Source organism: Camarhynchus parvulus, chromosome 3 (genome assembly GCF_901933205.1).
Source record: "Camarhynchus parvulus chromosome 3, STF_HiC, whole genome shotgun sequence".
NCBI classification, from domain to species: domain Eukaryota; kingdom Metazoa; phylum Chordata; class Aves; order Passeriformes; family Thraupidae; genus Camarhynchus; species Camarhynchus parvulus.
In genome coordinates, this window is record NC_044573.1 from 58,225,600 (window position 1) to 58,252,950 (window position 27,351).

At 36.5% G+C, this 27,351-nt stretch overlaps 1 protein-coding gene across 2 annotated transcripts in view; it reads left to right on the forward strand.

The window, feature by feature from the left end:
- MED23 (mediator complex subunit 23) overlaps positions 1-26,933 on the forward strand; it is a 38,022-nt gene extending 11,089 nt beyond the window's left edge. For both annotated transcript variants that reach the window (XM_030944615.1, XM_030944617.1), the window contains 19 exons: positions 5,647-5,847; positions 7,251-7,394; positions 8,740-8,885; positions 9,462-9,707; positions 9,887-10,029; positions 10,560-10,734; positions 12,448-12,611; positions 13,700-13,824; positions 14,316-14,521; positions 15,464-15,644; positions 17,170-17,340; positions 18,574-18,790; positions 19,610-19,846; positions 20,938-21,103; positions 22,061-22,133; positions 23,277-23,491; positions 24,017-24,137; positions 24,820-24,951; positions 25,644-26,933. In XM_030944615.1, the coding sequence (XP_030800475.1) occupies positions 5,647-5,847; positions 7,251-7,394; positions 8,740-8,885; positions 9,462-9,707; positions 9,887-10,029; positions 10,560-10,734; positions 12,448-12,611; positions 13,700-13,824; positions 14,316-14,521; positions 15,464-15,644; positions 17,170-17,340; positions 18,574-18,790; positions 19,610-19,846; positions 20,938-21,103; positions 22,061-22,133; positions 23,277-23,491; positions 24,017-24,137; positions 24,820-24,951; positions 25,644-25,817 (3,237 nt within the window). In that variant the 3' untranslated portion in view covers positions 25,818-26,933. The remainder of the gene's footprint in view (positions 1-5,646; positions 5,848-7,250; positions 7,395-8,739; positions 8,886-9,461; positions 9,708-9,886; positions 10,030-10,559; positions 10,735-12,447; positions 12,612-13,699; positions 13,825-14,315; positions 14,522-15,463; positions 15,645-17,169; positions 17,341-18,573; positions 18,791-19,609; positions 19,847-20,937; positions 21,104-22,060; positions 22,134-23,276; positions 23,492-24,016; positions 24,138-24,819; positions 24,952-25,643) is intronic.
- Positions 26,934-27,351: the final 418 nt, after the last annotated feature.

Consider the following 27,351-nt stretch of genomic DNA (forward strand, 5'->3'; position numbering starts at 1 on the left):
TCCTGAAACCTTGTGTACATTTCCCAATGTAATGGAATACACCAGTGCATTTTCTGAACTGGGACAATGTTTTTGAATGCACAGATTCCTACATCTTGGCTTACAGTACTCTGTGTTGTATATAACGATCTTTTGTACCTGAGACGTAAAGCAGCTGAAATATTAAACCTTGGAATTGAGCTGCTAGGCTTACTGTTTAAATGAGTAGTATTTGTGTGTCTTTCTGTGTCTGCATTTTGATAAACGAAATTATTCTTCTATCCATCTTGTAGCTGGTAAATAATACAAGATACAGACAAAAATTGTTGAACCCATTTTATTCTCCTAACTATGGATGGTCTGTTCTTTCATGTAAAAAAAAAATATCATTTATGTTAAAAATGCTGGGTTTTAGCTCCTACTTCACCGTCCTCTAAAAGTAATTGAAGAAGTAAAATGTATTAAATTATACTTTTAAAATTTGTTTGCTAGTATAGGAATTCCTACACAAAGTTTCATCCCAGCGTGAACTTTTATGGCCAAGCAACAAACGTGAAGAATGTAGCTTATAAAGGAAATGCTGACAGAACATGAACTATAGCTGTGCTACTACAGTTACACCAGCATAAAGATGTTGGAAATTTGTGAGTTGAAAATAACGTGAGTTGAAAATACAGATACAGAGGTGGGTGGTACAGTGGTATAGAACAGGAAATATGTTCCATTTAAACGTTATTATACTTTGCATAAAACTGTGGAAAACATTGAAATTTTACCTGTTTTTAGGTGCAAATTACCTTTATGTTACATTTCAATTTGTTAATGTAGCCACCTGACAAAAATAGTAGCATGCTTTTCAGAAATTGTGTAACTATATCAATGCTTTCAGTAAAATGGCTGATAATGTTGTATTTTATTTATTAGAGAAATTACTTGCAGAAATTGAACTGTCACTATAATAGAAGACACTTAGAAATGCAAATAGTGCCAAGTTTGTTTCAGATTAAGTACAGAGACATCTCAACGCAATGATCATTATTTATTTATGATCATTAATTATTTATGTGGAGTTGCTTGTATGCCCTGTCAACTATTTACACAGATCCAGTTGCAGGATTGGAGCCTTCATTTGAATCTTTTGGCATCACAATCTAGGTATGGTTCAGCCAGATTTGTCCTAGTTCTTGAAGATGAACAACGAAATTTTGTGGTTCAGTCTTAACTAAGCAGATCTGTGTTAGAAAACCATTCACTCAAGCCATCTCTGAGTTGTGTAAAACATACACAAATCCAGCTCTCCTGTTAACCTTGCAGGGAGAAAAATGAAGGTAAAATATTGTATGTTTAAAGATTCATGTGTTCCTTTCAGGATTCTAAGTTTTCTTGTGGGATGAGATTTTCCAATAACTTTATCAAGTATATGGTTTTAAGTCCAAATGTAATAATATAGACTTCAAAATGTTTCTTTTGTTGGTGTCTAGGGACTCTGAGCTTTTGCTACTGTGTACTTCTGTGTGGGACAGTACATACTCTTGTATATCTGTTTGAATTGGTCTATAGGAAGTAGAGATTTAAATTGTATTTTATTCTGTATATTATCATGGTTTGCAGTTGAAATCTTATCTTAAGGGTCTTTTTGCAACCTAAATGACTCAACAATTCTATGTCAATTTATATTCTCCTGCTAGCTGAAGTGTCAATTTCAATTCTTAGTTATTTTTTTAAATAATTTTTTGAACCATGTAACAATTCGGTTTTTTGGAAAATTATTAACAGTTCAGAGTGTCATAGTGCGCTGATACCACATTAAGATTTGGTTTAGGGATCTTATGGTTGTTTCTTAAAACAGAACTAAAGTAATGTCTTAAGGACATGAACTGTCTTTGGAGGTTTTGATTTATATCTTTACCTTCTCTGTATGTACAGACTTGTGTGAAGAACATAGGGTCTTGTTGCAGTCCTCTAATCAATCAGAAACTGTTATTTTGGGGAATATTTGAGAGAGGAGGTAATTTTTGGATATCTTGTTTCTGTAATGTAAAAATGTTTAATTAGCAGCTATTGAATTAATGATTTGCTCTTTAATAGTGTATTCGGCTGGTCACCTTTTAAACCAGCAGCAGTGATCTGCAGCTTATCTATGCCTTACTCTGTGCAGGTGAATGTGTAGTTGTGTTCTCTGCTAGCTACAAACCAGGATAATTAGCATGGGGAAGCTGTTGTAAGCAGAGCTGTTAAGTGAAAGGAATGACGTAATGCAATATTTAAAAATTGACTTTCACTTTTATTTTTAAAATTCTGGTTGATGCTGGGATCTTACTATCCAATTTAACTGGTGATAATGTGGCAAAGTATTTAGTTTAAGGGGTGTGATTATTTTCTACAGGTTTCTGATTGTAAGGGTGTGCGTTGAGAACACTCAAGTATATGTTCCTTGTATAAGTGTAAAACTCCTTTTTTTAATGAGGGAAACTTGAGAAAGGCTGTTGAACTTGGGAGAGATGACAGAATCAGGTATAATATAAACAATAAGCTTTAAGGTTTTGTGTCCTCATAGCGCACAGTTTTTGAAAATGGAAGTGTGGGAGTAGTTCTGTCATGTTTTAACTACTTCAGGCATTTTGAATTGGACTTTTGGAGACACCATTTACTTTTATAGGGGTCTTGGCCTCTGTGATTTGGTCTTCTCAGTCCATTTCTTAAGTGTAGATATCTACTAAATGTTGTTTGTTTAAAATACTGAAAAGCTATCATAGCCATCAACCAGCCTTACTAACTCCTTAAAATATTTTTCTTTATGGAAATACTTTTAATGCTAGCCATGCCCCTGCCTCACTGTTTGATACCCACCCTGTCTCGACATCCCAAAAGAAGAAGGAATTAAAAATTCAAGCCCAAATTAGAACAACAAGCCACCATCCAACTGAAGCTCTGATCCACTTTAAGAAATACCACCAGTCCATTAGAAGGCTGGCCTTGAGGAATTGTAGTGTCAAGTTGTCATGGAAGCGCATTTTCTCCCTCCTATATTTTAATGGTTTAATAATGTTTTCAATAAAATTATGTATTTTCAGATCTTTAAATGTTATTCTCATAACAAAATGGAGAATGTGTTTGTACAACCAAATTGTGAAAATTAGAGTAATATTTACTTTAGGAGAAAAGGTACAGTGATCTTGAATGCTACATTTTTTTCATACATAATCCAGAACAGCATTTGGAGGTTTTTTGTTTTTTGTTTTTGTTTTACTTAAACTCTGCCAAAACATGAATTCCTACTTATTTATGAGGGTAATCAGCTCTCACCTATAATTTTACTCATCTCAGTTTATACTGAGCTTTTCTTTCACTTATGAGCAATTAATAAAACAAGGGTCCATTTCTGCAAATTCCTGTGCAGCACAGTATTTTATTTTCAAGAGTTCTGAAACTACAGATATAAAACATTCGCAGAAATGTATATTCACTGAAAATACAGAAAATAAAAATTGCCAGAAAATTAAATGAATGAGGATAGAATGTGATGTACTGCTATTTTTCTGATGGAAGATTGTTTTTAACACAATGAAAGTGTGGTTTTCAGAATTAAAGCTTGAATTCATTTTTTTAATTTCCTGGCTATTAAACTTTTCCCAGTCTTAGAATTATTTGGAATAGCAAAAATTCCTACTGGAAATTCTGGCTCTCTTTTTAACAGTAATATTTTTCCTGTTGTATTCTTTGAATAACTTTATTCCAAATTAATATAGCCTAACGTGGTTAGGTTTTTGGACATTAACCCAGTGCTTAGCAAACTATTAAATTTCAAGCCCTGTACATAGTAGTTTTGCATGCTGGATTATAAACTAGTCTGTAGTGTTGTCTGTTGCACCCTGCTCTGCTTCATAATTAGTTGCTTTGGGAGGGGGAGAAAAAGGAGCCACAAAAGCCCCAAGGTGTTCTGAAGGGATGGTGCCAATACTGCTCTCTGTAACCCATACTGTGGTTGGTCTGTGATAATGACATTGCGGACTGGGAGAAAAGGTATCATCGGTGCTTTCTGCCTTAGCTAGAGGTTTGTGTTAAGCATGCTTCAAGAAAGCAGAGCTGGAATTGTAGCTTTCTGCAGTTTTGAGCTGGCAAAGAGCATGCAACAGGGGTTGCTGTTCACTGTATTTTGTCAACTTTTCCAATTCTTGCATTCTATTTTTAATTGAAGAGAATCTCTTTTTTTTTTCATAGCTAAAGAGTACCATCAATGAAGGTAGAACAAGCATCTCCTTTCAGCATCTCTCTTTACTTTTATTATATCTTTATATTAGCCTTTTTTTAGGCTGCCTGGCTAGTAAGTCAAAGAATTCATCTAAGGCATCCCTGAAATCTTTTATGAATATTGGGGTTATCTTTTAAAACTTTTTTACATACACCTTTTTGCCTCTAGAAAGGGATAATGCATTGTCATGGTTAGTGTTTGAGCAGCTCAGTTCCTTTTCTTTTGTATCATAAAGTAATAATTTTTTCTTTAAGGCTGCATTATGTTACAGGCATCAGGCCAAATTAAAAAAATGACTAAATGTGACCATTCCTAAGTACAGAATGCATTGAAACAAACAAGTTAGATTATTTCCAAGGTGCTAACACTTTCTGAGATAAGTTAAATTCTCCATGGGATTTTTTCTTTAGTTATAGTACATTAAATGAGTGTAACAATTCAAATGCAGGATAATAGCAAAAAGTTGTTGCACTGAAGATCTTGTAATATGTGACATTATACTTGGTAGTGTTGAACTGCAGATTTATAATCTGAGTTTCAAATAACTGGTAGTGGACCTACTTTATATACATCTGTACTAACAGTATATATCTGAATATTTAATGTGTTCTGTATTTGATCATTATTAAAAATCATCAGAGATGGTGTGTATTTTAAATTATTTCTGGGTTTGCATAGCTCAGTGTGAAGACTGTGGCTGTCTAACATCCAAGGGGCTGCTCACTCTCATGTGTAATTTCTGTTCTATTTACAGTATGTAGAACACAACAGTGATTAATTCTCAGGCTTTTTTGATGTTGTAACCTGTGGTGCTATGTCAACAGGACAGCATCTAGTTATAGAGGTATTAACCAGATGTTAATTCTGCTGCTAGTTGCAGGCAGTAGGTGAACCCAATATGAGAGTGAAAAAGAGAATAGTTATCAAGCACTTTCATCATGTATTGGGATGCTTTCTCTGAATTTATGGTGATCCCTACTTTTGAAATGGACTTAATGGAGAAAAGAAAGAATGGAAAAAAAAAGGCAAAAAACCCCAAACCAAATAAAAAAACCCCCACATGTGTGTTTAAAGAATGGACTTTGTTTTCTGTGAGTGTGCAATCAGAGAAATAACATTTTGCCTGAATATTCTATGAAACAGCAAAAAAAACCCCAAATGTTATCTGTGTGTTAATGAACTGTGTTTTGGAACTGAGTAGGGGAATTATGGAATATATGATAAAATGTAAAAAAATCATTGTGACCTGTAACACAGTGCAGCTTTAATATACTGGCTTATCCTTAACTTAAGTTCAGACTTCATCTCATGCTTCCCAGCCTTCTGTCAAAATACTGTACTGTAACTGCAACTGTGCAAGTTCTGGAGTTAATGGCAAGGCTTTTGGAATACTGTATCTGATCTCTGCCTTACAGCACAAGCAACGTTGCCCTGTGCTGGAGGACCAGCTGGTGGATCTTGTGGTGTATGCCATGGAACGGTCTGAGACTGAAGAGAAGTTTGATGATGGTGGAACCAGTCAGCTTCTGTGGCAGCATCTCTCCAGCCAGCTCATTTTCTTTGTGCTCTTTCAGTTTGCAAGTTTTCCTCATATGGTCCTCTCACTCCATCAAAAGGTAAATTGTTTGTATCACTCCCACATGGTAAGAGGGATTTAAAAAGCAAAACCAGTATTTTTTTGAAAGTGCCATTTGTCCCTGCAAGAAGTACTTTATGTGTAAGATTAATTAAATTTTTAATTGCTGTTCTCTCTAGAAGTCAAATTCTCAAGTTATGGTGCTGTGAGCTAGGTGTGTTTTTAGTGTACTCAGTTACAGGATGTTGCATTTTATTTGGATTCAAAGTGTGCTAATAACTAGAATAAAGAGATAAACTGGCATCATTCAGAAGACCTAAGTACTGTGCTGTTGTGTGCATCCAGTTTACAAACAAATTTTGAACAGAGTGAATGCCCTGTTCTGTTTGTGGACTAAAAAAGTGTGCCATGTAGGAACTTGCTGTTTGTCTAATCAATCTACTCAAAGCAATCAAAGGTAATTTGTCCGATTATGATTATACTGGCAATCACAGTCCCAAGTTATTATTACTTCCTAGTAATAATTCCATTTGAACTGATACTAGTATTTGCCCTTTTCTCTGGTGCTCAAGGTTATGGTTCTAAGGGTGGTGATGCCAGTCCTCCAGAGCTCTTTGCTGAGAGAGCTGTATGCTGTTGATGGTAGGGTGGGGATGTTTGCTCCTTGCTGTAGGATCAGTTTGTGGCTATTTAGATGTAGTTTCCAACATGCACAGCACATTGCTCTGTTGTAATTTGTCTACAGTTCCGTGTTGCATAAAAATTTCCTATGCATATTGTGTTCCACTTCTGATGGATTGTAGTTCTCTGCTGTCTTTGTTTTCCCTGAAATTAATTTTACCAGGGCTGTATTACTGTAATTACTGTTAATAAACCATTGAAACAATAGGCATTACACAACGCAATTGTACAAATCTAGTATAAAACTATAGCAAGCAAGATAAGAGTAGCATATTAGTTATTAGAGAGTTACTGTTACAGATAAAAAAGCTAATTACAAAAAAAAAAACAAAACACCAAAACCCAGGTGAGTCCAGATGAAGCAAACCAAAATTGTTCTGGCTCAGGGACTTCCTTTGTAGGAGTTTATAAAACTTGTGGCCTGATGCTAGCAATGGCAATACTGTACTTCACTACAGGGCTACAATGTGACAATTTAAGACCAATATTTAAGTGTTGCTAGTTTTTCAAAGCAGTGATCCTCAGGAGTTAAATGCATTTTAAGTCTTACCATTAATTGTTGTGGTCCTCACAGAGTCCTTTCATGTATTACAACTAATGTACCTATTTATCTTTCTGAAAATGATGTATGTTTCTGCCTAAGTTCTGCTATAAAATTCTCTGCTGAAACTGTTTTAGTCTGCCCTTCTAATTTCATGAGAATTTTTGCAGTGATTTTTCTTCTGCATGCAGTATTTGTCTGTTACTGAGTGTTCTTGACAGCTGGCAGGCCGTGGTCTCATTAAGGGGAGAGACCACCTCATGTGGGTGCTACTCCAGTTCATCTCTGGCAGCATCCAGAAGAATGCACTGGCTGACTTCCTCCCAGTTATGAAGCTGTTTGACCTCCTGTATCCTGAGAAAGAAGTAAGTCTCTGATATTAAAGGTTTTTTTTTTAATCCAGCTTGGGACCTTCATATGTCAATACTACTATCATTCTTGAGTCACTGTTAGAACAGTGTGCTACATAGCTGGGAGGAGATTTTTTGTACATTTTTTGGAGGATCCATGTAACCACATTTGTTTTTAGGGGCAAGAAAGACTTGTATTAACTCCTCTCTTCCTTGGCTTTGGTTTGACTAAGGTTTTGAGGAGTTAAATAAAGCACTGATGAGACTGTAAAGGAATAATGTGTAATTCTGTTGTTACATCTGGGCTGAAACAGAATAGTACTTTAAATTCATTCTGCAGGAGCAAATCAAATCATATCCATGCTTTGTACATTCCTCTAAAATTAAAGTTCCTGAGGAAGGGGCACTTAGATAAAGTTTTTAAACTTTAATTCTGGCAGCACTGTCAGTGTGAAGTCCTGATTGCTTATTCTAATCGTAGTGCTTTTTACTTTGGGTGAATGAATAGAAAACTACAGGTGTGTGATGTATCAAAGTCATATGTAACAATTTTTCCCCCTGCTACATTAGTTTTGGCCCACAGAAGTTCTTCAGTACAATTTGCGTCAGAAGATTTCAATTGGTTTTGTCAGCATAAGATATGGGAAGAGGAGTAGGACTGCTTACTTCAGCTGTAGTGATGGCTCCAAATTACACTTATTCAAAGTCTTTGTTTGACTAGTGCTTTTTAAGCACTTGTGAAACTGAATTCTAGGAAGCATTTTTTAAGATTCAGTTTCACAAGCGCTTAAAATGTTATCTCTGGATGGTTCTTTTAAAAGAATCTACCTTACTATCCTGTTGATGATGTATTGGTGCTGTCTCACTTGCACTGTCACTGGTGTTTGTGCAGCAGTAACTGTATCAAAAGGAAAGAAATGTGGATGTTGGCAAAAGGGGAAAGCCAGAGTTCCTTTTCCAGTGGCAATATTGTAGCTAAGTCTGGATCCAAAACTTTTTAATTTTGGGTTGTATCTGTACCTTTTCATGAGAAGTGTATTAATGTTTAAGGATTTACTGTGATGCTGAACAATTCAGATTTTTCAGAAAATACTGTTGAACCACTAAATACCTACTATGGAAGCAGATACCATAACGGGTTTCTGAATAATGTGTGTGAGGCTGAGAGAAAAAGCATATGCTTTGTAACTATGTATATGTCTGGAAACTGTATACTCTTAAGCATGAACTTCTTTTGCCAAGGTCTTAGACAATTTCTTAAAATTACTGAAAACCCGATCTTGTGAATACTGGGCTATCTAAGTAGGTTTTCTGCACATTAATCTATGTGGTATGTTGCATTCATGTGTTCTTTCTTTAGTATATTCCTGTACCTGACATTAACAAACCCCAGTCAACTCATGCTTTTGCAATGACCTGCATTTGGATTCATCTGAACCGGAAGGCCCATAGTGACAACTCCAAGTTGCAGATTCCCATTCCTCATTCTCTTAAGCTTCACCATGAGTGAGTGTGGGGGTTTTGTAATGTTTTGATTTATATTTAGGCATAATGAAATTGGCAGTTCCAAGTCTGTATTCAGAATGTATTGTGTGATGGGATGCTGTATAAAGGTTATCAGTAGAGTGACTTCAAAGTCTTTCAAAAAGACAGAGATCAAACTCAGAATATTTCATAAAAAGTTAAATGTTGTTATCCAGCTAGCAGAAATTTATGCATTTTATCTCAGAATAATAAGTCTTTATTAGTAATAGAGAATCTGAAAGGAAATGGACAATTTTGTTTTGTTATGCTGTGGTTTGGAAAGTGTGGATAAGCAGTACATTGGGTTAACTTTTTGTCTGGAAAGGTGATTTTTAACTGTGATTTTTTTCCTGAGTTGTTTCTCCAATGTAGTAAAATCGTAACACAGTGAAACAAACTGTGGCATAAGAAGTTGTTGTTTTGATGTAGTGCAATTAATAACTGTTTTGATTTTTTCTTCTATTTTATAATGGGTTTTATAACTGAGGTTGTTGTAGCTATATTCCTGGAATGCATGTGTATTCTTTCTGCTTAATGTTTAATCTTTATGGCACACAGGTTTTTGCAACAGAGCTTAAGGAATAAGAGCTTACAGATGAATGACTACAAAATTGCCTTGTTGTGCAATGCTTACTCAACCAATTCAGAGTGTTTCACTTTGCCAATGGGTGTGCTAGTAGAGACTATTTATGGAAATGGCAACATGAGGACACCTCTTCCAGGGACTAATTGCATGGCATCAGGGTCTATCACCCCATTGCCAATGAACCTCTTGGACTCACTCACAGTTCATGCCAAAATGAGGTACAGTATATGCAGCTAGCTTTTTCTTTTTAACCCATAAATCTGTATGTAGCTAATTATCATCAGAAAGGCTTCCCATGGCTGGACATGTCATATATAGATCTATTAATTTACTTTTAAAATGTGTTAAGTTTCAAGTCCATGTTTTTGATTTAGAAACACTTTCTCTCTTTCCTCAGTCTGATTCACAGCATAGCTACAAGGGTAATTAAGCTGGCTCATGCAAAATCTAGCGTGGCCTTGGCTCCTGCTCTTGTGGAAACCTATAGTCGCCTGTTGGTTTATATGGAAATAGAATCCTTGGGCATCAAAGGCTTTATCAGTAAGAAAGAAAACCTTTTTCCCCTCTTTCTTTCTGTTAAGTAGTATTTGTTTAATGGCAACTGGAGACTATACTAAAACTGAAAATATAATGATGCAGCATGTATAAATTAGTTTAATATAAAAGAAACTGAAAGTTGTCCTAGTGCTGCAGTAAATTCCAGACCAGTTGTGCTGCTGTCCCTTTATGCCATCACTTGTATGGCTGGGACCTTTCAAGTTGTGCTGTGCTATGTAAAAAAAATGCTTAATGGAAAGGCATAAGCAAAGTTACTTTGAGACACACAGGATACATAATTACTCTTGTTAAAATAATTTGTATGTCTGCTGTATGTGTATATGCAAAAGATTATTAAGCTGTATATGTTTGCAGCATCTTCAGACAGCACTTGCACATATGCTCTTTGGAAGTAATACACTTTTCAAAACAAATGTCTGTGACTTATAGCCTAATAAAACCAATGTACTCTGTAGTTATATTTCAGGGTGTGGTCAGTTGTAAAACTTACCTTTCAAACTTTTTTCCATAAGGTCAGCTTCTGCCAACAGTGTTCAAATCTCATGCATGGGGAATTTTGCATACTCTGCTGGAAATGTTTAGCTATCGGATGCATCATATCCAGCCTCATTACAGAGTCCAGCTCCTCAGCCATCTTCATTCCTTGGCTGCTGTGCCACAAACTAATCAGAACCAGCTTCATCTCTGGTGAGTGACGTTTGCCATATTTGTCCATAAACTCAGATTCCTTCTTCTTCTTGTTGAAAGCTTCATGAGAGCTGTTTAAATGGCACTTCCCAGTCTTACTTCTGTGATTGACTTGTTCTGGGGTGTCTCAGCAGGGCGTGTTTCAGCAGTACAGTTGGATGTTAACAGTAGTGCTCTGCAGAGATGCATGAGGCAGTGTCTTGCACACACGTGGCAGCAGTGTCATGAGTCAGCACAGTTCTTGGACAGAACTGTCATGTCCAAGAAGTGCTTCTTGCGTGGTAGATAAAGGGCAATGCCTGCTACTTGTAATCAATGCTTGGCTTGTCTGCCAGTGAGACTGTGCTTTCTTCCTTCTGTAGAGGAAGATTAATTCCATTACAAGAGTTAAGTTGGTTCCACTTAATTTTTATGTAAGTTTGATTTTCAGTCAGGTCAGAGGATCAATCTGGTTCATTCTGCATCTGAAAAAGAGTTTCTGCAAAGCAGTGGTGACTGTACATGAACCTGAGTGGAGTCCCTCCTATGTTGTTTCTCATGATAGCCTAAAACAGTGGCTAATTTGAATACAAGAAAGATGACAAAGCTGGTTAGAGAAGGTCTATAGAGGTTATGCAGGTAATTCCAGGCAAAAGCTTTGAGTTTACCTTACTGTTAACAAAGTTGAAGAGCATGAGGTTCAGTTTCTATGTAGAATCTGGGGCTTGTTGTCAAAAAGTTGGGGAAAATAGTGTCCATTGACTCTTAGAGTACAGTAAATCTTGTGGGAGTATGTGAGACAGAGTAACTTCATTATTACCAGTTCATATAGAGAAAGTCTAATTATGCAGTAAATTCATAGATTCATAGAAAGTTTGGGTTAGAAGGGACCTTAAAGTTCATCTAGTTCCAACTCTTTTGCTGTGGGCAGGGACACCTTCCACTGGATCAGACTTCTCAATTTCATAGTCCAAATTGAAATTGCCTAGTTGCTTATCCTTTACCAAGCTTAAAGAAAATATTAACACAAGTTTCTCCTTAAATTCAAGGCCTTGATGTCTATATTGACCTCAATCTTGTTTTATCACTTTGTCTGTAAAATACAGATGTTCATCAATTTTAATGAGCACCGCATTACAACTAGAATAAACTAAACTATGGCTTTGGCATTTCAAAGACAATGTTATAAAAATCCTTCCAATTACTTCAAACTACCTGGTGTGAAAAGTGCTTCCAACTAAAGCACTGGAAATTAAAGTGCTTTTAATCAAAAGTTATACTTCCTCAGCTTCCTAATTTCTTTAATAAGGACAATTTAGTGCTGTCTACTTGAAGATGGTAGTTAGCTTTGAAGCTTCCTATGTATTATTCATGCCATTTTATTTTGGTTTTGCATATATTTATTTATATTCTTTAGATGAAGATGTGCAAAAAATAATAAGGGGGCACTAAATTGGAGATACTTGAGGCTCTTTATCAGGGTTTCTGCACTTGGAATTTTTGCTAAATCTACTTTTGAGTGCTTTATTTGAAAATAAGATACTGAAATAGTTGATAAATTTATTAAACAGTAGAAAAAGTGAACTTTTTCAAAAGGTTAAGAACATAATTTTTAAGACAAAATGTTTCTGTATTATTTGAAGCAGTAAATGGAGGGAAAAAGTAGGTACTTTTGGAATCCTGGAAGCATCAGCCTAAGTATTACTTGCTAACTGGACTGTGTTCTTCTTTCAGTGTTGAGAGTACTGCTCTAAGGCTAATCACAGCTTTGGGCAGCTCAGAAGTCCAACCGCAGTTCACACGCTTCCTCAATGATCCCAAAACAGTTCTTTCAGCAGAATCAGAAGAACTCAACAGGGCTTTGATCTTAACTCTGGCAAGGGCAACACATGTAACAGGTAATAGCAGTACATCCCAGTAAAAGCTATAGTCAAACCATTTCTCTAAAGTACTGTTCAAAAGAGTGTCATGGTAATGACCTAGTCATAAAACATATCCCATGCACTTCTGGTTTTGAAAAAAAAGTGTAATTTTAATTTCTAACTACTTGTTCTTAGGAAAAAAGCTGTTACTGAAGAGACAATGAGATATTCTTAAAAATTTTTTTCAGAGGTACACTGTGACACTAGGGTGTAAGAGGTTTTTTAGTGTCTTATTTTGAATGTCATTATTTTAAATCTAAACACTTGGAATGATACATGCTATTTAAATAGCAAGAAATACAGCAATTGTGCTGATCATGCAGGAGCCACCCCCTCTATAGCTTGCATTAAAGAAAAAGTAGTCTGAATGTTGAGTTTCTTTTTTGGGGAAGAGAAAAAAGGAAGCTTTCATTGTGTCTTTTGAAGTTTTAACAGTGTACAGTGACATGGATCAGGTTTTTGTTAGATTTGAAGGAGATGTTTTCTCTCTCCTTTTTTATGGTTCTAGTCTGCAGACACACTGGAGAGTTAGAGCAACTGATTCACAAAGACTGGAGGTGGAGGTGATTTGAAAGGGAAAGAACTTCTATGTGTTGATTTCTTTTTTATTTTTTTAACCATTTCTCAACCTTTGATGAAATCAGCCCAAGGTTTGGGGGAATGAGGCTTTCATTTCTACACCTTAATTGCGGCAGGTACTTCTGAGCAGCCTTTTTGAAGCAGTATAAAATGGCATCTGTCAAATTCACCATCATTATCTTCCTCAATTTTTTTCTAAAAGTCAAATCAGTTAATCAGCAGAAGCTTGTTTTAGTGACATTACAGGAAATTAAATACCAAATGTTAAAATCATGATTGCTTTATTTCTAGCTCAAACCTTATAAATAATTTTCACATTGTTAATAGCATAAGAAAGGTAATATCCAATGTCCTCTGTAGCCAAATAAAGTTGAAGAAAGGGGCTGGGAGAAGTTGGACAAAAAAAGGAAACTGTTGGACTAGAAAAGCCATGATGCATATTATGACAAAAGGAACAATTCTAATACCATCAATCCATTTTCTAGACTTTTTCACAGGCTCTGATTCAATTCAGGGAACTTGGTGCAAGGACATACTGCAAACAATCATGAGTTTCACGCCACATAACTGGGCATCACATACACTAAGCTGTTTTCCAGCTCCTCTGCAGGTAATAGTTTAAACCTGAAGACTTTACAATGGTAAACTACTGTGCATTTATTATCTTAACAAGATCCTTTGCCTTTTGTGGGTTGGTGAGAGTCTTCCCCTCTCTAGACTGCATTAATCTCAAGTCCCTAAAGAATACAGCATGGTTATAACGTTGCTATTTTTTTAGAAATGTGTTAGCTACATTCCCCTAGAGTATTCTAAGGTCAGATTTGGTCAACTAATCAAACTTCTGATGCAAGGTAGATCAGATGGTTTAAAAACTAAAAAATAAAATAAGAAGTTGGAAAAGCCATTTTTTCTTGTGGCAGTTGGTCATGTAGCTTTGTTAGTGACAGAACAGTCACTGAGGTATCACAGTGAAATAACAGCCCTCCCTAGTAGGCTGTATGGTACAGGCAAGTAGGAACCCATACAGTGCTAAATCAGGGAAAATTTTCCTGTTCAAATGTTTTACTGTAGGCTCTCAGTTACAAAGCCTACTTTTTTCAGGTGTTCTTCAAGCAGAACAACGTGCCTCAGGAAAGCCGTTTTAATCTGAAGAAGAATGTGGAAGAAGAATACCGGAAGTGGAAGTCGATGACCAGTGAGAATGAAATAATCACACATTTCTCTGCTCAAGGTTCATCCCCACTTTTCCTTTGTCTCCTGTGGAAGATGTTGTTAGACACTGATCACATTAATCAAATTGGTTACAGGTGAGCTTAAAAACATGCTATTTCAAAGTTACTACAGTAGCATCCTCAGCTCTGGCATGATTCATAATTAACAGCTTGTTCTTTTAATTAATTTGGAGCATGCATAGCATGGAAAAAGAGAGTGGAGCTAGGTAGTAGCCAGCGTGCCATAGTAATTGTGCAGTGTTTAGGATTGGTTCCACCATGCAGTGGTCTCTGCAGTGCATGTTTTTCCTGGTAACAAATAAGGATGTGAGGTGATTGAATTAAGCACTTTGCTTGAAACGCTGCTATTACAAGTAATCTGAAAGAGTAAATAGAAAATAAAAAGCATTCATTTACTTAACATTTATACGTGAATAAAGGACAAATATTTCTTTAGAAAACAAATGTTGAATTAAGATGAAAATTCATTACAGAAATGGTAATCATCTGATTTTTTAAAATTTGTTCCTGATAGAAATAGCATCAGTCCCAGCTGTGAAAAAGAAATTTATTTCTTTTCAGTCCTTCCTAGGTCTGCTGAAACAGTATTTGTGATAGCATGTGTTACTCTAGCATGCAGTGAGGAAATAGTTTATAGTGCTATGGCTATATTAAAGTGCATACCATAGAAAAATAAAGTTGAGTTGCAGAAGGTTGTCCGCAGAGGTGTATAAGTACAATTACGTAAGTAAAGCATGGGTTCTGAGCAGAATACTGCAGATTAAATTGGTGAACTTGAAGCATTTCTCCTAAATAGTATTTCGACTTAGGAGTTCTCCTGCTCTAAAGTTGGTATTTTTTGCTTTGCTTGGCATTACTTCAGTAATTTAATAAAAGGGAGGGAATTTTGTCTTTTTTTTTTTTTTTTGTTTAAGACAATTGTGTTAAAAACTGCTTGTTCATATCAAATAGACCAGTTAGGAATGTGTAAGGAGCTGTAACAATTTCTTGTTGCTTTTTTTTTTTCTTCCCTACTAGAGTGTTAGAAAGAATTGGGGCCAGAGCACTGGTGGCACATGTCAGGACATTTGCAGATTTTTTGGTGTATGAATTCTCTACATCTGCAGGAGGACAGCAGCTCAATAAATGTATTGAGATTCTCAATGACATGGTGTGGAAATACAATATTGTAACACTGGATAGGTTAATACTCTGTTTGGTAAGTATCACTTCAGAAGATAAGATGACAGCTCATGCAGTTTGCTTTCTGACTCATTTTTTAGGAGCAATCTTTTAAAAATTGATTGGTCTTAAATAGTGACTATTTGCAAAGTTAATAATCAAGAAAACAGTAGATTACTTCTTTAAGCAGCACTCTTACAGTTCTCTGAGTATTCAGAGGTGCATTTCTTGGTTATTCAATGGCAACCATTGAACTGATATTATTAAATGTTGTGATTGGTGGTTTGAGTCTCTGACCTCAGAGCCATGCAGTTATTTAAGCTCTGCAGAGGGATGTGCACAGGCTACATCAAAGGCTGAGGCCAGTCATCTGAAGTTCAGCAAGGCCAGATGCTGGGTCCTGCACTTGAGTCACAACCCTGTGCAGTGCTACAGGCTGGGCACTTCTGGACCTCTCACCACAAGGCAGATATTGAGCATGTCCAGAGAAGGGCAGCAGAGCTGGTGATGGGTCTGGAGCACAAGTCCTGTGAGGAGCAGCTGAGGGGGCTGGGGGTGTTTAACCTGGAGAAAAGGAGGCTCAGGAAGGACCTTATTGCTCACTACAGCTGCCTCAAAGGAGGGTGTAGCCAGGTGGGTGTCTGCCTCTTCTCCCATAAGAAGTGACAGGCAATAGGACAAGAGGAAACAGCATCAAGTTGTGCTGAACTGGATATTAAGAAAAATGCCTCCACTGAAAGAGTTATCAAATGTTGGGACAGGCTGCCCAGGGATGTGGTTGAGTCACCATCCTTGGAGATACTTAACAGGTGTGTAGGTGCGGCACTTCAGGATATGGTTTAGTGGCATTGCTGAATTAATGGTTGGACTCAATGATCTTAAAGGTCTTTCCTACCCTAAATGATTCTATGGTTGTGCGATTCCTGCAGCCTTAAAAGGCAGATAGGATATGACATGCTATTAATTCATTCACAAGCATATGGAAAATCTTGTACCCATTTGAGTGGGCTTTCTTTTCTTAGAAATCAACCTCTTTCATCATAGTAAGACAGAAATTGCATTCTCTTGCTTTTCATGTTATCCTATAAAATAAAGCAGTACTCATCTAGAGAGAACTATATTTGCATTAAGTAATTGTCCTTTACATTTAATTTTAAATCTCATCTTAATGTAAAGCTGGTTGTTTGAATTCTAATTTGGTTTTCAGACTGAAGTCCACGCATGTCAGAGTGGCCAGAGGTTAAAAGCAGTCTTAACTTCATTGTCGCTTAATTGGTTATTTTCAATAAGACAACTGACAGATAAACGAGTGAGCTAGAATTCCTTCAGAAAGTGCTATCCCTGGGAAGTTTGTAAGACCTTCTGCCCATGGAACAGAAAATGAGATAGGGATTGAACCTGCCTCTTTTTTATGGCTTCACTTGAAAAACAGAGTTGAAAGACTATATATGCAGTATGAATTTGTGTGCAGATGTAGCAAATTTGGCTGCCATGTTTTGGGGCTATAGAGCAGACAGCAGTGTCAACTGTAATTTCATGTTATCTAATCTGTTTCACTTAAGGCTATGCGTAGTCATGAAGGAAATGAAGCTCAAGTTTGTTACTTCATAATCCAATTACTCTTACTGAAGCCTAATGATTTCAGAAACAGAGTGAGTGATTTTGTGAAGGAGAATTCTCCGGAGCATTGGCTGCAGAATGACTGGCATACAAAGCATATGAGTTACCACAAGGTATCACAACTAATAATATTCTTTTATTGTAATAATTTCTGTGGAATTGATATCAGCCATGATTTACAGGACAGCGTTATCAATTTTTGGATTTGCCTAATAAGCCTAATTTGTTTGGGCTAGTATGAAAATAATAAATCACGTATGTAATTACTTTAAAAATATAATGCTGTAATATTAAAAAATAGGAGTGGCTTAAGAATTGGGTGGATGTTCATTCTTACTCATCTAAATCAAACAATTTTAAAATCTTGTTTATACTGAAATTCACTTAAAACAGAGTTTTTGTGCACAGAGAGAAGTTTTTTTTCTGATGTTTTATGACTATACCAATAGTTAAACCTACATTTTCTTCTAATTTTTAAAACTTCTTCCATCTTCTGTGTGACTAGAACATGATAGCCTGATGTGTTAAGGAAGAGACTTGCTGAGATTTTAATGCTCCTGTAAACATACTGGTTCCTGCTGACTAGAAAAGGATGTGCCAATGAGCTGTTCTGTCAAAAAATAAACAGTGAGATAGAACAGATACAAACTAACTGTCATGTAGCTCAGTACATGCCATCTAGTTTGATCCAGGAGCTGTTTGGTCTATATTAGCCCTCTGACTTGGCTGTACAATGTTTTGACAGTGCCTAACTAGAAGTGTAAGGGTAGCAGGAAAGGAAATGAGTCTGGGAAGTGCTCTGATATGGCTGCACAGTCATTACACCCAACCTGGCATATAGAAATTTCAGTCACATGTAAAACATAAGTTCAGCCCTCAGCAGTACCCATATGTTATTTGAGTACACTACAGTTCTTTCCAAGGGAATTATGACATTCATCCTATTTCTCGTCTTCTAATTCAGCATATGATGCAGAAAGTTCCGGTAGTGCTTATTTGCCCTAGGTTTTCTCTTCAAATTCATGACAAAGGACACTTCAGCACTGGCTGCTTTCAGCTTTGCTTTGGGATTCTTAATATTCTCTTATGCCCATGTTGAGTGGTGGTGATCCTTTGTTCAGGTTTGTGGTTTTTTGGGGTTTTTTTTAAGATGTTATCTACCATTTTAATAATCCATTTATGTCAGAGTTCAGTTTTCCTCAGTAAATTTACAGTAAGTTTCACTGAATTCAAATGTGATAAAGAGGGTTCTGAAGTGTCTTTTTAAAGCAATGTAAATGCTGAATGTTTAATCCATTACTTATGAAGAAGGAGATTTTGATTTTGGTGAGTTTCTTTCCTTCCAGAAATACCCTGAAAAGCTGTATTTTGAAGGTTTGGCAGAGCAAGTGAATCCCCCAGTTCAGATCCAGCCCCAGTACTTGCCAATTTATTTTGGAAATGTATGCCTGCGCTTTCTGCCAGTGTTTGACATTGTAATTCATAGATTTCTGGAATTGCTTCCAGTGTCGAAATCACTAGAAACATTATTGGATCATTTGGGAGGTTTATACAAATTCCACGGTAAGTTATCCATTAATACAGTTGGATATATTCCTGTTTTGATCATTACGTCCTCTTCACCTCTTTCATTCATAATGTTCATATATTAGCACAATAGTGTCCTGTTCCTTTCCTGTTCTCTAAACCCTGTGTGCATTTACACAGAGAAGTGCATTTCTTGTTTAGTGAATTTCAGCTTACCAACAGTGAACTTGTTTTTATTCAGATATCTCTTGCTAATTCATGCTTCCTTCACACTTTTCCCTTCCATTCCCTTCCAGTAGTAAATACTTGGACCTGTGTCCTAACAAACTTTCTCTTACCAAGACTGAAACAACTGAAAAGCAGTTCCTCCCTCTATCCTTACTTAAGATTCAAATAACTTGACCTGATACTTGAGTACTTTTAGAAATGCACTTTTATATTAATTCTTTTGTAGGTGTCATTGCTATGTTATGCTCAGACAATTTACAATTGTCTTCCTTTACTGTGATTGCATACCTGGATTCTTCATACCTAATACCTTGTATATGAAGAGATGATTTAGTCAGTTTACTTACAAATATATTAATATTACCATTAAGTTGTGAACTGTTAGTTATACTGACCCTCTTTGTTTGACTTCTTTTGTTCTGCACAAACACTGACGTATGTACAATACAAAGGAAAATCAGTTTTGTAGAGTATGTTGTAATAAAGAACGTGAATCAATTCCATATGTGCTGTTTTTAAGTAAATGCAACTTAGTCTTGCAGAGCTCTTGATTTTAGTTTTGCTTGCCACAGACAGTGTGCTGGAAGTTTTTTCTGGTTTTTATTGTTTTCCCTTTCTCCTTGGCAGACCGACCAGTGACCTACCTGTACAACACTCTTCACTATTATGAGGGGCATTTGAGAGAGCGCACAAACCTCAAGAGAAAACTTGTTCATGCCATAATTGGCTCTCTCAAAGATAATCGTCCACCAGGCTGGTGTCTGAGTGATACTTACCTTAAATGTGCCATGAATCCCCGAGAAGAGAATCCATGGGTTCCTGATGATGCTTACTATTGCAAGCTTATTGGAAGACTAGTAGACAATATCCTTCTAAAAGTTTGCTTTAAGTAAACTGTGACAATGTCTTACAGCTTCATTTCATCAAAGTAAGAATTTCCATTTCTTTAATATGCTGAACAGGGATGTGCTGCCCTAGTAGACATCTTAAAAAGATATGGTGAAAGTGAAGTACAGTACAGCTGTATAAATATTTCACTGTTTAATCATCACTTAGAAATGCAGTTATTGATGTTTATGCTTTCTGAATTGAATTTTGATTGTCAAAAAAATAAGCTTTTTTGAAAAGTGTGAGTTTTAAAGAATTTTTCAAAAATGAGATTACTATTACTGTTTTCTAGTGACATTTATTAGTATTACTGAGAATAAAATATTGAGAGCAGTACCATATTTAAGATGTGGAAATAGCTGGCAAATTAGAGAATAGGAATCCTCTGGGACTTTGGCTTCTTTCTGGAGCAGCTTTACAACAGTTGACCAATCTTCAGGATGTTACAAATTCTTTCATTCCTTCTCCTGAACTTCCCTTTCATAATTGTGTAACTTAAAATTCTATTTGGTGTCTCCAAAGAAAGCTAAAATTATATAAACCCCTGCTTTTATGCAAATGTTAACTCTGGAAACTTTTCTGTATGTATTTCAAATAAATAAGTGTTGTTTGGGAAAGTGGAATATTTTCAGAGACTAAGCAGATGCTCCTTTTGCATAAACTGTCACCCTAGAAGTCTGCTAGAAGATCTTACAGAGAGGCAAATTAATGGTTTCTGGATATGAGCATAGAAAATTCCTATTATTTATATTTTCTCCTCTTGAAAGCAGATAGTGAATGAGATGGTTGGTGTTTTTTCCACCTCTTAGTCAGGAAAGTTTATCCTTTGCATGGCTTTGTGTGTGTAATATGTTTATAGCTATGTATTCAGGCAGTCCTTCAATGATTATCAGCATCTTATATTCATATTTCTGTATGTCTTCCTTTTTAATGAAATGTGATTGTTCAACTTCTTCTCAATAATTTTCAGTTTAGTTTAGTATGTGGTATATACATCTATTTTTAATGACTGTGCTGCTTATGCTTGTTGGTGTTGGGACAGGTTTTTTTTCCTTAACCATTGCCACCTATGGCAGGCAAATCACCTGGTCCATTTCCAAATTGTGACTGGAGATTCAATGAGTTTCCTAACCCAGCTGCCCATGCTCTGCACGTTACCTGTGTTGAGCTCATGGCTCTGGCTGTTCCAGGAAAGGAGGTGGGCAATGCTCTGCTGAATGTTGTGCTGAAGAGGTATGTGGCTTTCTGAAATGGTTTTCTGCAATATATCATACATAATTAGAGATTGCTAAGGTAATCTCTGATACTAAATTTCTTATTTAAAAAAAAGTGTATATAGGTAACATTTTATATGTGAAGTATTTTTGGATGACAAACAAGGTGACAGGGATCAAGCAGAAAAATCATGTGTTAGATTCCTGTGTTGTAGTGGATTGTGTGCTTCGGGAGCAGTTGACATGGCGTGATGCACATAAAAGTTAGAGGGAAGACATCATGCAGGCAAAGATCTTATCCATTGGGTTCAGCCGGAAAGCCTGGACAAAGTCTGTTATTCTTTGAGCTGTGCTGAGAGGAGGACAGTTGATACCACGGCATCTTTGAGTGCAAAGAAAGAGACAGGAATCATTGGCAGGACTCTGAACCTTCCTGATGCTGATGTAGATCAGAGGTACTTTGAAAGAGTGGTGTGCCAAGGCTGACCTTTTGTCATGATGCATTGAATTTGACCCGTAGCTGCTTCTTGAGCAACCACTGAAAAAACTGTGGTCAGAGGCAAGACCTAGTATTCTTGTAGCCATTCAGTTGATGTCACTGAGCAATGACAAACTGGAATTGCTTGGGTAAACACTCATTTGGCTTAGTAATATATTATTGTTAGCTCTGTTTGGGGCATATGAAGGTAAGGAGTCAATAAAGGGACAAACAACCCTTAGGCACTAAAGCTTAAGGAAGGAAGTTTGAAGCCTTTGAAGGAAACCTGCTGCTAATGCAAAACACACCTGTATAAAGTTTTGCACACAACATCCCAATAGCATTTATACCATCTTTTGGCTCTGTAAATACCTGTGTATGTCTTTGTAGTTCTCTCAAATTGACAAACATTCTTGGTGTAAGTACAGCTGGTTTGTAGATGCCTGAAATTGCAGTTGTGTACTTTGGAGCTTTAGTTTTCTTTTTCTTTGTCTCTAGTCAACCCCTGGTGCCAAGAGAGAACATCACGGCTTGGATGAATGCAATTGGACTGATTATCACAGCCTTACCAGTGAGTCAATATGTTGTACTTTTAAATACAAAAATTACTCTTCCATGAAACATTTGTCATCTCTCTAGAATACATTGTAAAAACCTACAGCCAACATCTGTAGATTCCACAGCAAACTATTCAAAAGGCTGCATGCATGTTTGAGAAAAATCTACTCCTCCAGCATAGAAAAATTGACCAGGTGTTTTGTTTTTCTATTATATTTTGAGGCTGGGATGAAAAGAAGTAAATCACTCTTGTTTAACTATTTAGTTAAATGCCTCATGTGTAGTATTGAGAACTGGAGCTATGTAATAGGAAGATCTATAAAGGTTCTAATGCAAAGTTATTTTTTGATTATTGCTTGCGCTTTCACATCCTTTAGTTCTTAAGCCATGTAAATGAGATGTGGTTGAGATTGCAAAAGGAAATGTCTGCAGTACTGCAGTTTGTGTATCAGTAGAAACTTTGATCTTCTGAATAACATGACTTTTGGTACTTGACAAAGACTGCCTGAGTAATTTTGGTCTTGCCATATGTGTTGCTTATGTGTGTCACAGCTGTCCTTCCCTTGTGACCTCTTTTCCCCAATAAAATGGTTCCTTTTCCTGGAGGGAAGCCAACATGAACTTAATCCTTATTATTTTTATAATGCTACTTACTCTTCCTGTTTCATCTCTTTGCATCTTTATCTATATTCTTTGTCTTTTGTACCTTTTTTATTTCCTGTTTCCATCTTGGTTTTTTGGTCTGTTTGTGCCCACACTTAGAAGACTAGAAGATTCTCAGACCTCTTTCACTAAGGCTTTTTGCCTTGTCTTTGCTTCTTTTAGAGACCTTTAAATCAGGCAATTAAATAATTAAATCTGTGAGATACGCCTTGGTAATGCCACGCCCTTGAATGTGGCTGTACCCACTAACATAGATACTTTCTGTACTGTGCATCTTAAATTTTCATCTTCATGATTATCAACTGCCATTTTTGTACCATATATCATTTATAACAGTTTCCTATACACATATACGTATAATACTTTCATATACACTTTTTAGAAATGCCATAATAGCAGAAAGAGCTAAGGAAGCATTGTCTTAGGTGATGTTCTTTTTATAAACAATTCTGAATTTTTGGGTTTGTTCTGTTGTTTTGGTTTTTTCCCCCAGGAACCATACTGGATTGTTCTCCATGACTGCATTGTGAATGTCATCAACAGTCCCAGCCTGACATCAGAGACAGAGTGGGTTGGTTACCCATTCCAGCTGTTTGACTTCACAGCGTGTCACCAGTCTTACTCTGAGATGAGTTGTAGTTACACTTTGGCTTTGGCACATGCAGTCTGGCATCATTCCAGCATTGGACAGCTTTCTCTCATTCCTAAGTAGGTGCAATGATATTTGATAATGTAATTTGTCTTTTAAATTCCACGCATAACGTGAATAACAAAGCTCCACCTATAGCACTTATACCAGTAAATAAATATACAGGGGAGCTCTAAGACTTGCCAGATGGATCACAAGGTTTTGTCCAGCTCCCTCTTCCATTGACATAACTCTGGTTGTCTGTAGGCTTTAGGGCTGTCATGTAGTGTCACTGCCTTTAAAAAGCCTTTTTAAATCTAGATTAACTTTTATGCTTTTGTTAATTTAATTTTTTCTTAAAGCATGGACTGTACAATGTTCCTAAAGCATCTGTAACTGTAATAGTAAATATTATTCTTAATTCTGGAGCTGCCCTATTTCGAATAGCTCATATTTCCAGAGGCGCAGTGTTTTTTCCCTGAAATAAAGATCTAAATCTGTGAGAGAGACTGTGATGTTTTGGCTAGAATTTGGTACAGGTGAAAGAAGTAAAGAACCCCAAATAACCAAACAGCTGATGAAGTACACATCTTGACATACTGCAGGTTCCTCACAGAAGCTTTGATACCCATTGTGAAAACAGAATTCCAGTTGCTCTACGTTTACCACCTTGTTGGCCCTTTCCTGCAAAGGTTCCAGCAGGAGAGGACACGGTGCATGATAGAGGTAAGGTCTGGCTCATGGTTTGCTTTATACTGTATGGATTATTTTACTTTTGCAATTAACTTGTGAATCAGAATGGGATAGAAACCTGTAATAAATATTTAGAATTAAATTCTATGCAGATTAAACAATAATTGCAAGGATCTGAGTTGCTGAGTTGGTATTCACCTTAGCCCATGAACTGGAATCTCGTTGGATAAAAGACCTAGTACATTTCTTTTTAAAGAAGAAATGTATTTCTGGGGGTTTATTTCTGGTGAAATAAACCCCCAGAAATATCAAGCAATAGATGCTTTCTTTGGCTCTCAAGCTATTTTCAAAATATACATCAGACTTCCTGGGAGTATGCAAGAGGTGCATTATGAGAATGGAGGAACATGAAGTGTTTCTTACATTCATTTCAGTGTGGATAAGGTTAGGGGAGGAAAAAAGAGATGGAGCTCGCTAGTAGGCAGATTAGCTGTAAAATGTCAGATATTAGAGACCCTGCTAGAAAGAGCTTAACTTCAGAATCATTTAGTGAAGCATAATGGGATGGCTTAGACCTGTCCATTCATCTGTGTAAGAAAGTAAATTCTTAGGAATCACAGCTACTTTAAAAGCAGGACATATTTATTGTATTGCTAATCTAAAGCATTTTAAAACCTGTTTTCATTTGGGTTGCTCTTTGTGTCTGTGTAAACAGATTGGAGTGGCATTTTATGAAATGCTCCTGAATGCAGATCGGTACAGCTCCCACCTGAACTACATGGATCCCATTTGTGATTTCTTGTATCATATGAAATACATGTTTACAGGTGATAGTGTGAAAGACCAAGTAAGTAAACAGTAGATATTGATACTTTAGTTATCTTTCTTCCCATATAATAATTTAATCTTCTTGTAGCAGTACCAGTACAGGTAGAAGTATAACAAATTGCTTAACAGTTGGTTAGTCTTTATATACAAAGTAGGAAGTTGGTGCGGGAAAAGTTTCAGATGGAGTAGATTAGATATCTCAGATTGCAAGATTAATTTATATGGTCTGAAATTTAAGATACAGCTTCAGGGTGCTTGAAAAACTGTTATTAGAGTTATTGGTAGAAATACAGCTATTGGATATTTCATAACTTTTATTCATTTAAATCTGTTTCTTTAAAGTTTTACTTAATTTCTGATTCAGTAGTGCAACTTGACATGTGACAAAAGGGAGACTTCATGTTCAGTGAAAAATCATTCACTCAGTTTATCTCTAGTTTGTAACTGTATGCACTTTTAAAAGTGTGAGTTGTGTGACTTGTTTTACAAAGCTTTGGTGCACAACTCTTACAGCAGGAAGGGTTTTTTTAATATTGGTTATCACAAGAGGTCCAAAAGTTAGCATTTTTAATTAAATATTTATGTAAATACCTCTATTTACTGTAATCTTTCCCATTTTCTCTTCTGCTAATGTGATGTTTGTGTACACTAGTGGCATGTAAAAATGCTCCTGTTTTTTACTGAATTGATTTTTTTCCTTTTTTAAAACAGGTTGAGAAGATAATTTGTAATTTAAGACCAGCTCTGAAACTTCGTCTGCGCTTCATAACACACATCAGCAAAATGGAGCAAGCTGCTGTTTCACAGCAGCCGCTCAGCAATGGGTCCCCAGCGCAGCAGCCCAGCCAAGTGCCCGTCAATGTGGCCTTGCCAGTAACCCAGTGAGATGAACTGCTGGGCTGACCTCCTCTTGTGTGAGGGCTCCCTCCTCTTGCTGACTGAAGGGAAGCAGCATCTCATCTGAAATCTGGGATGCTTTATGAAAGGACTGAGAACCACACACAGACTTCTGCTTTGATTTCTTTCGCATCAAGAAGCTGCCTAGCTCTGTACATGCCAGCCTTCTTAGCTATTTATGCTAGACACTAGATAAGGGATATGTTGCCTTTCTCTGAAAGCACTGACTAAAGATCCTCTGCAAGCAAATACATGGATTTATGAAGAGTTTACCATATTCTGCTCCCTATCCTGGGTTGAGTCATCTGGATTTTTCCTTTTTTCTGCCTGTGATATGAAAAGACGCTCATTGTGTATAAAACAGCCTTTTAAAATTTGGGTTCTGCCTTATTAATAATTTATATTTTTTCATCCAACAGAAGAATTTAAATCCTTTTTGTCTTTTGGGAAGACAATTTAAGCCCTTATACACAAACATTCCTGGACAGAGAGATTGCATCAATTTTATCGAGTTAATTATGACATCTTTCCAAAGACTAAGAATGAACCTTTGAAAATATTTGTAAATTTTGTGTGTACAGATTTCATTAAACACACCTCAGTGGGTTTGATGTAGTGTCAGTTACTAGACTGTTGGATTACACCCTGGAGGCTGTCTCCAATGAATCTATTGGAAGTCTGCATATTCACTTCAAGCTGTGCTGGTTCATATTTGATCTTCCTGCTGGCGAAATGGTGTAGTTTTTATTAAATCAATCACATCAATTTTAATGATCTTACTATATTTTGCATTTGTATAATATTCTGCTTTAGGGTTTATCTGTACTGGGCCCAGCAGGTTTTGATAACAGAATTGAAAGGCTCAATGTTTTGTAAATACTCATCTTTTTGGACAAATTTGTAATTAAAAAAACACCGGAGTTTAGAAGTCCATATTAGTATTGTTAAATTTATTTCTTTTCCATACTCATTACCTTAAAAATAAGGATTGACCATAGCAAGGATACTTCCACATCCCAAGTTCTCTTATCAGCTTTGCATTAATGACATTTTTAACATGTTACAAATAGAGTCCAGATTAATAAACTCAGGTCTGACCTGATTTATATCTCTCTAAAAATTTAACAGTTATAGAAAGAAGTTGGTGACTTGGTGGGTGGAAGTTCCTTAGTCTGCTTTTTGCTGTTCTTGTACTTGGATCCTAAATTCTGCCAAGTGTAATTTGAGTAACAGAACTGTGAGTGCTCTTTAATGAACTTGCAGTCTGACAGAAAACCGCATTTATGCTGATCCTTGCCGGTCACAAGTGGTGTTCTCTAGGGCTCATTGTTGGGGCCAGTCTTGCTTGGTGTCTGTATCAGTAATCAGGACAAAGAGATCGAGGCCACCCTGAGCCAGGTCACAGGTGACACCAAGTTAGGGAGGAATGTTGACCTTCTGGAGGGCAGGAAGTCTCTGCAGGGGAGTCTGGACAGGCTGGATCCCTGGTCTGAAGCCAACTGTATGAGGTTCAGTGCCCCAT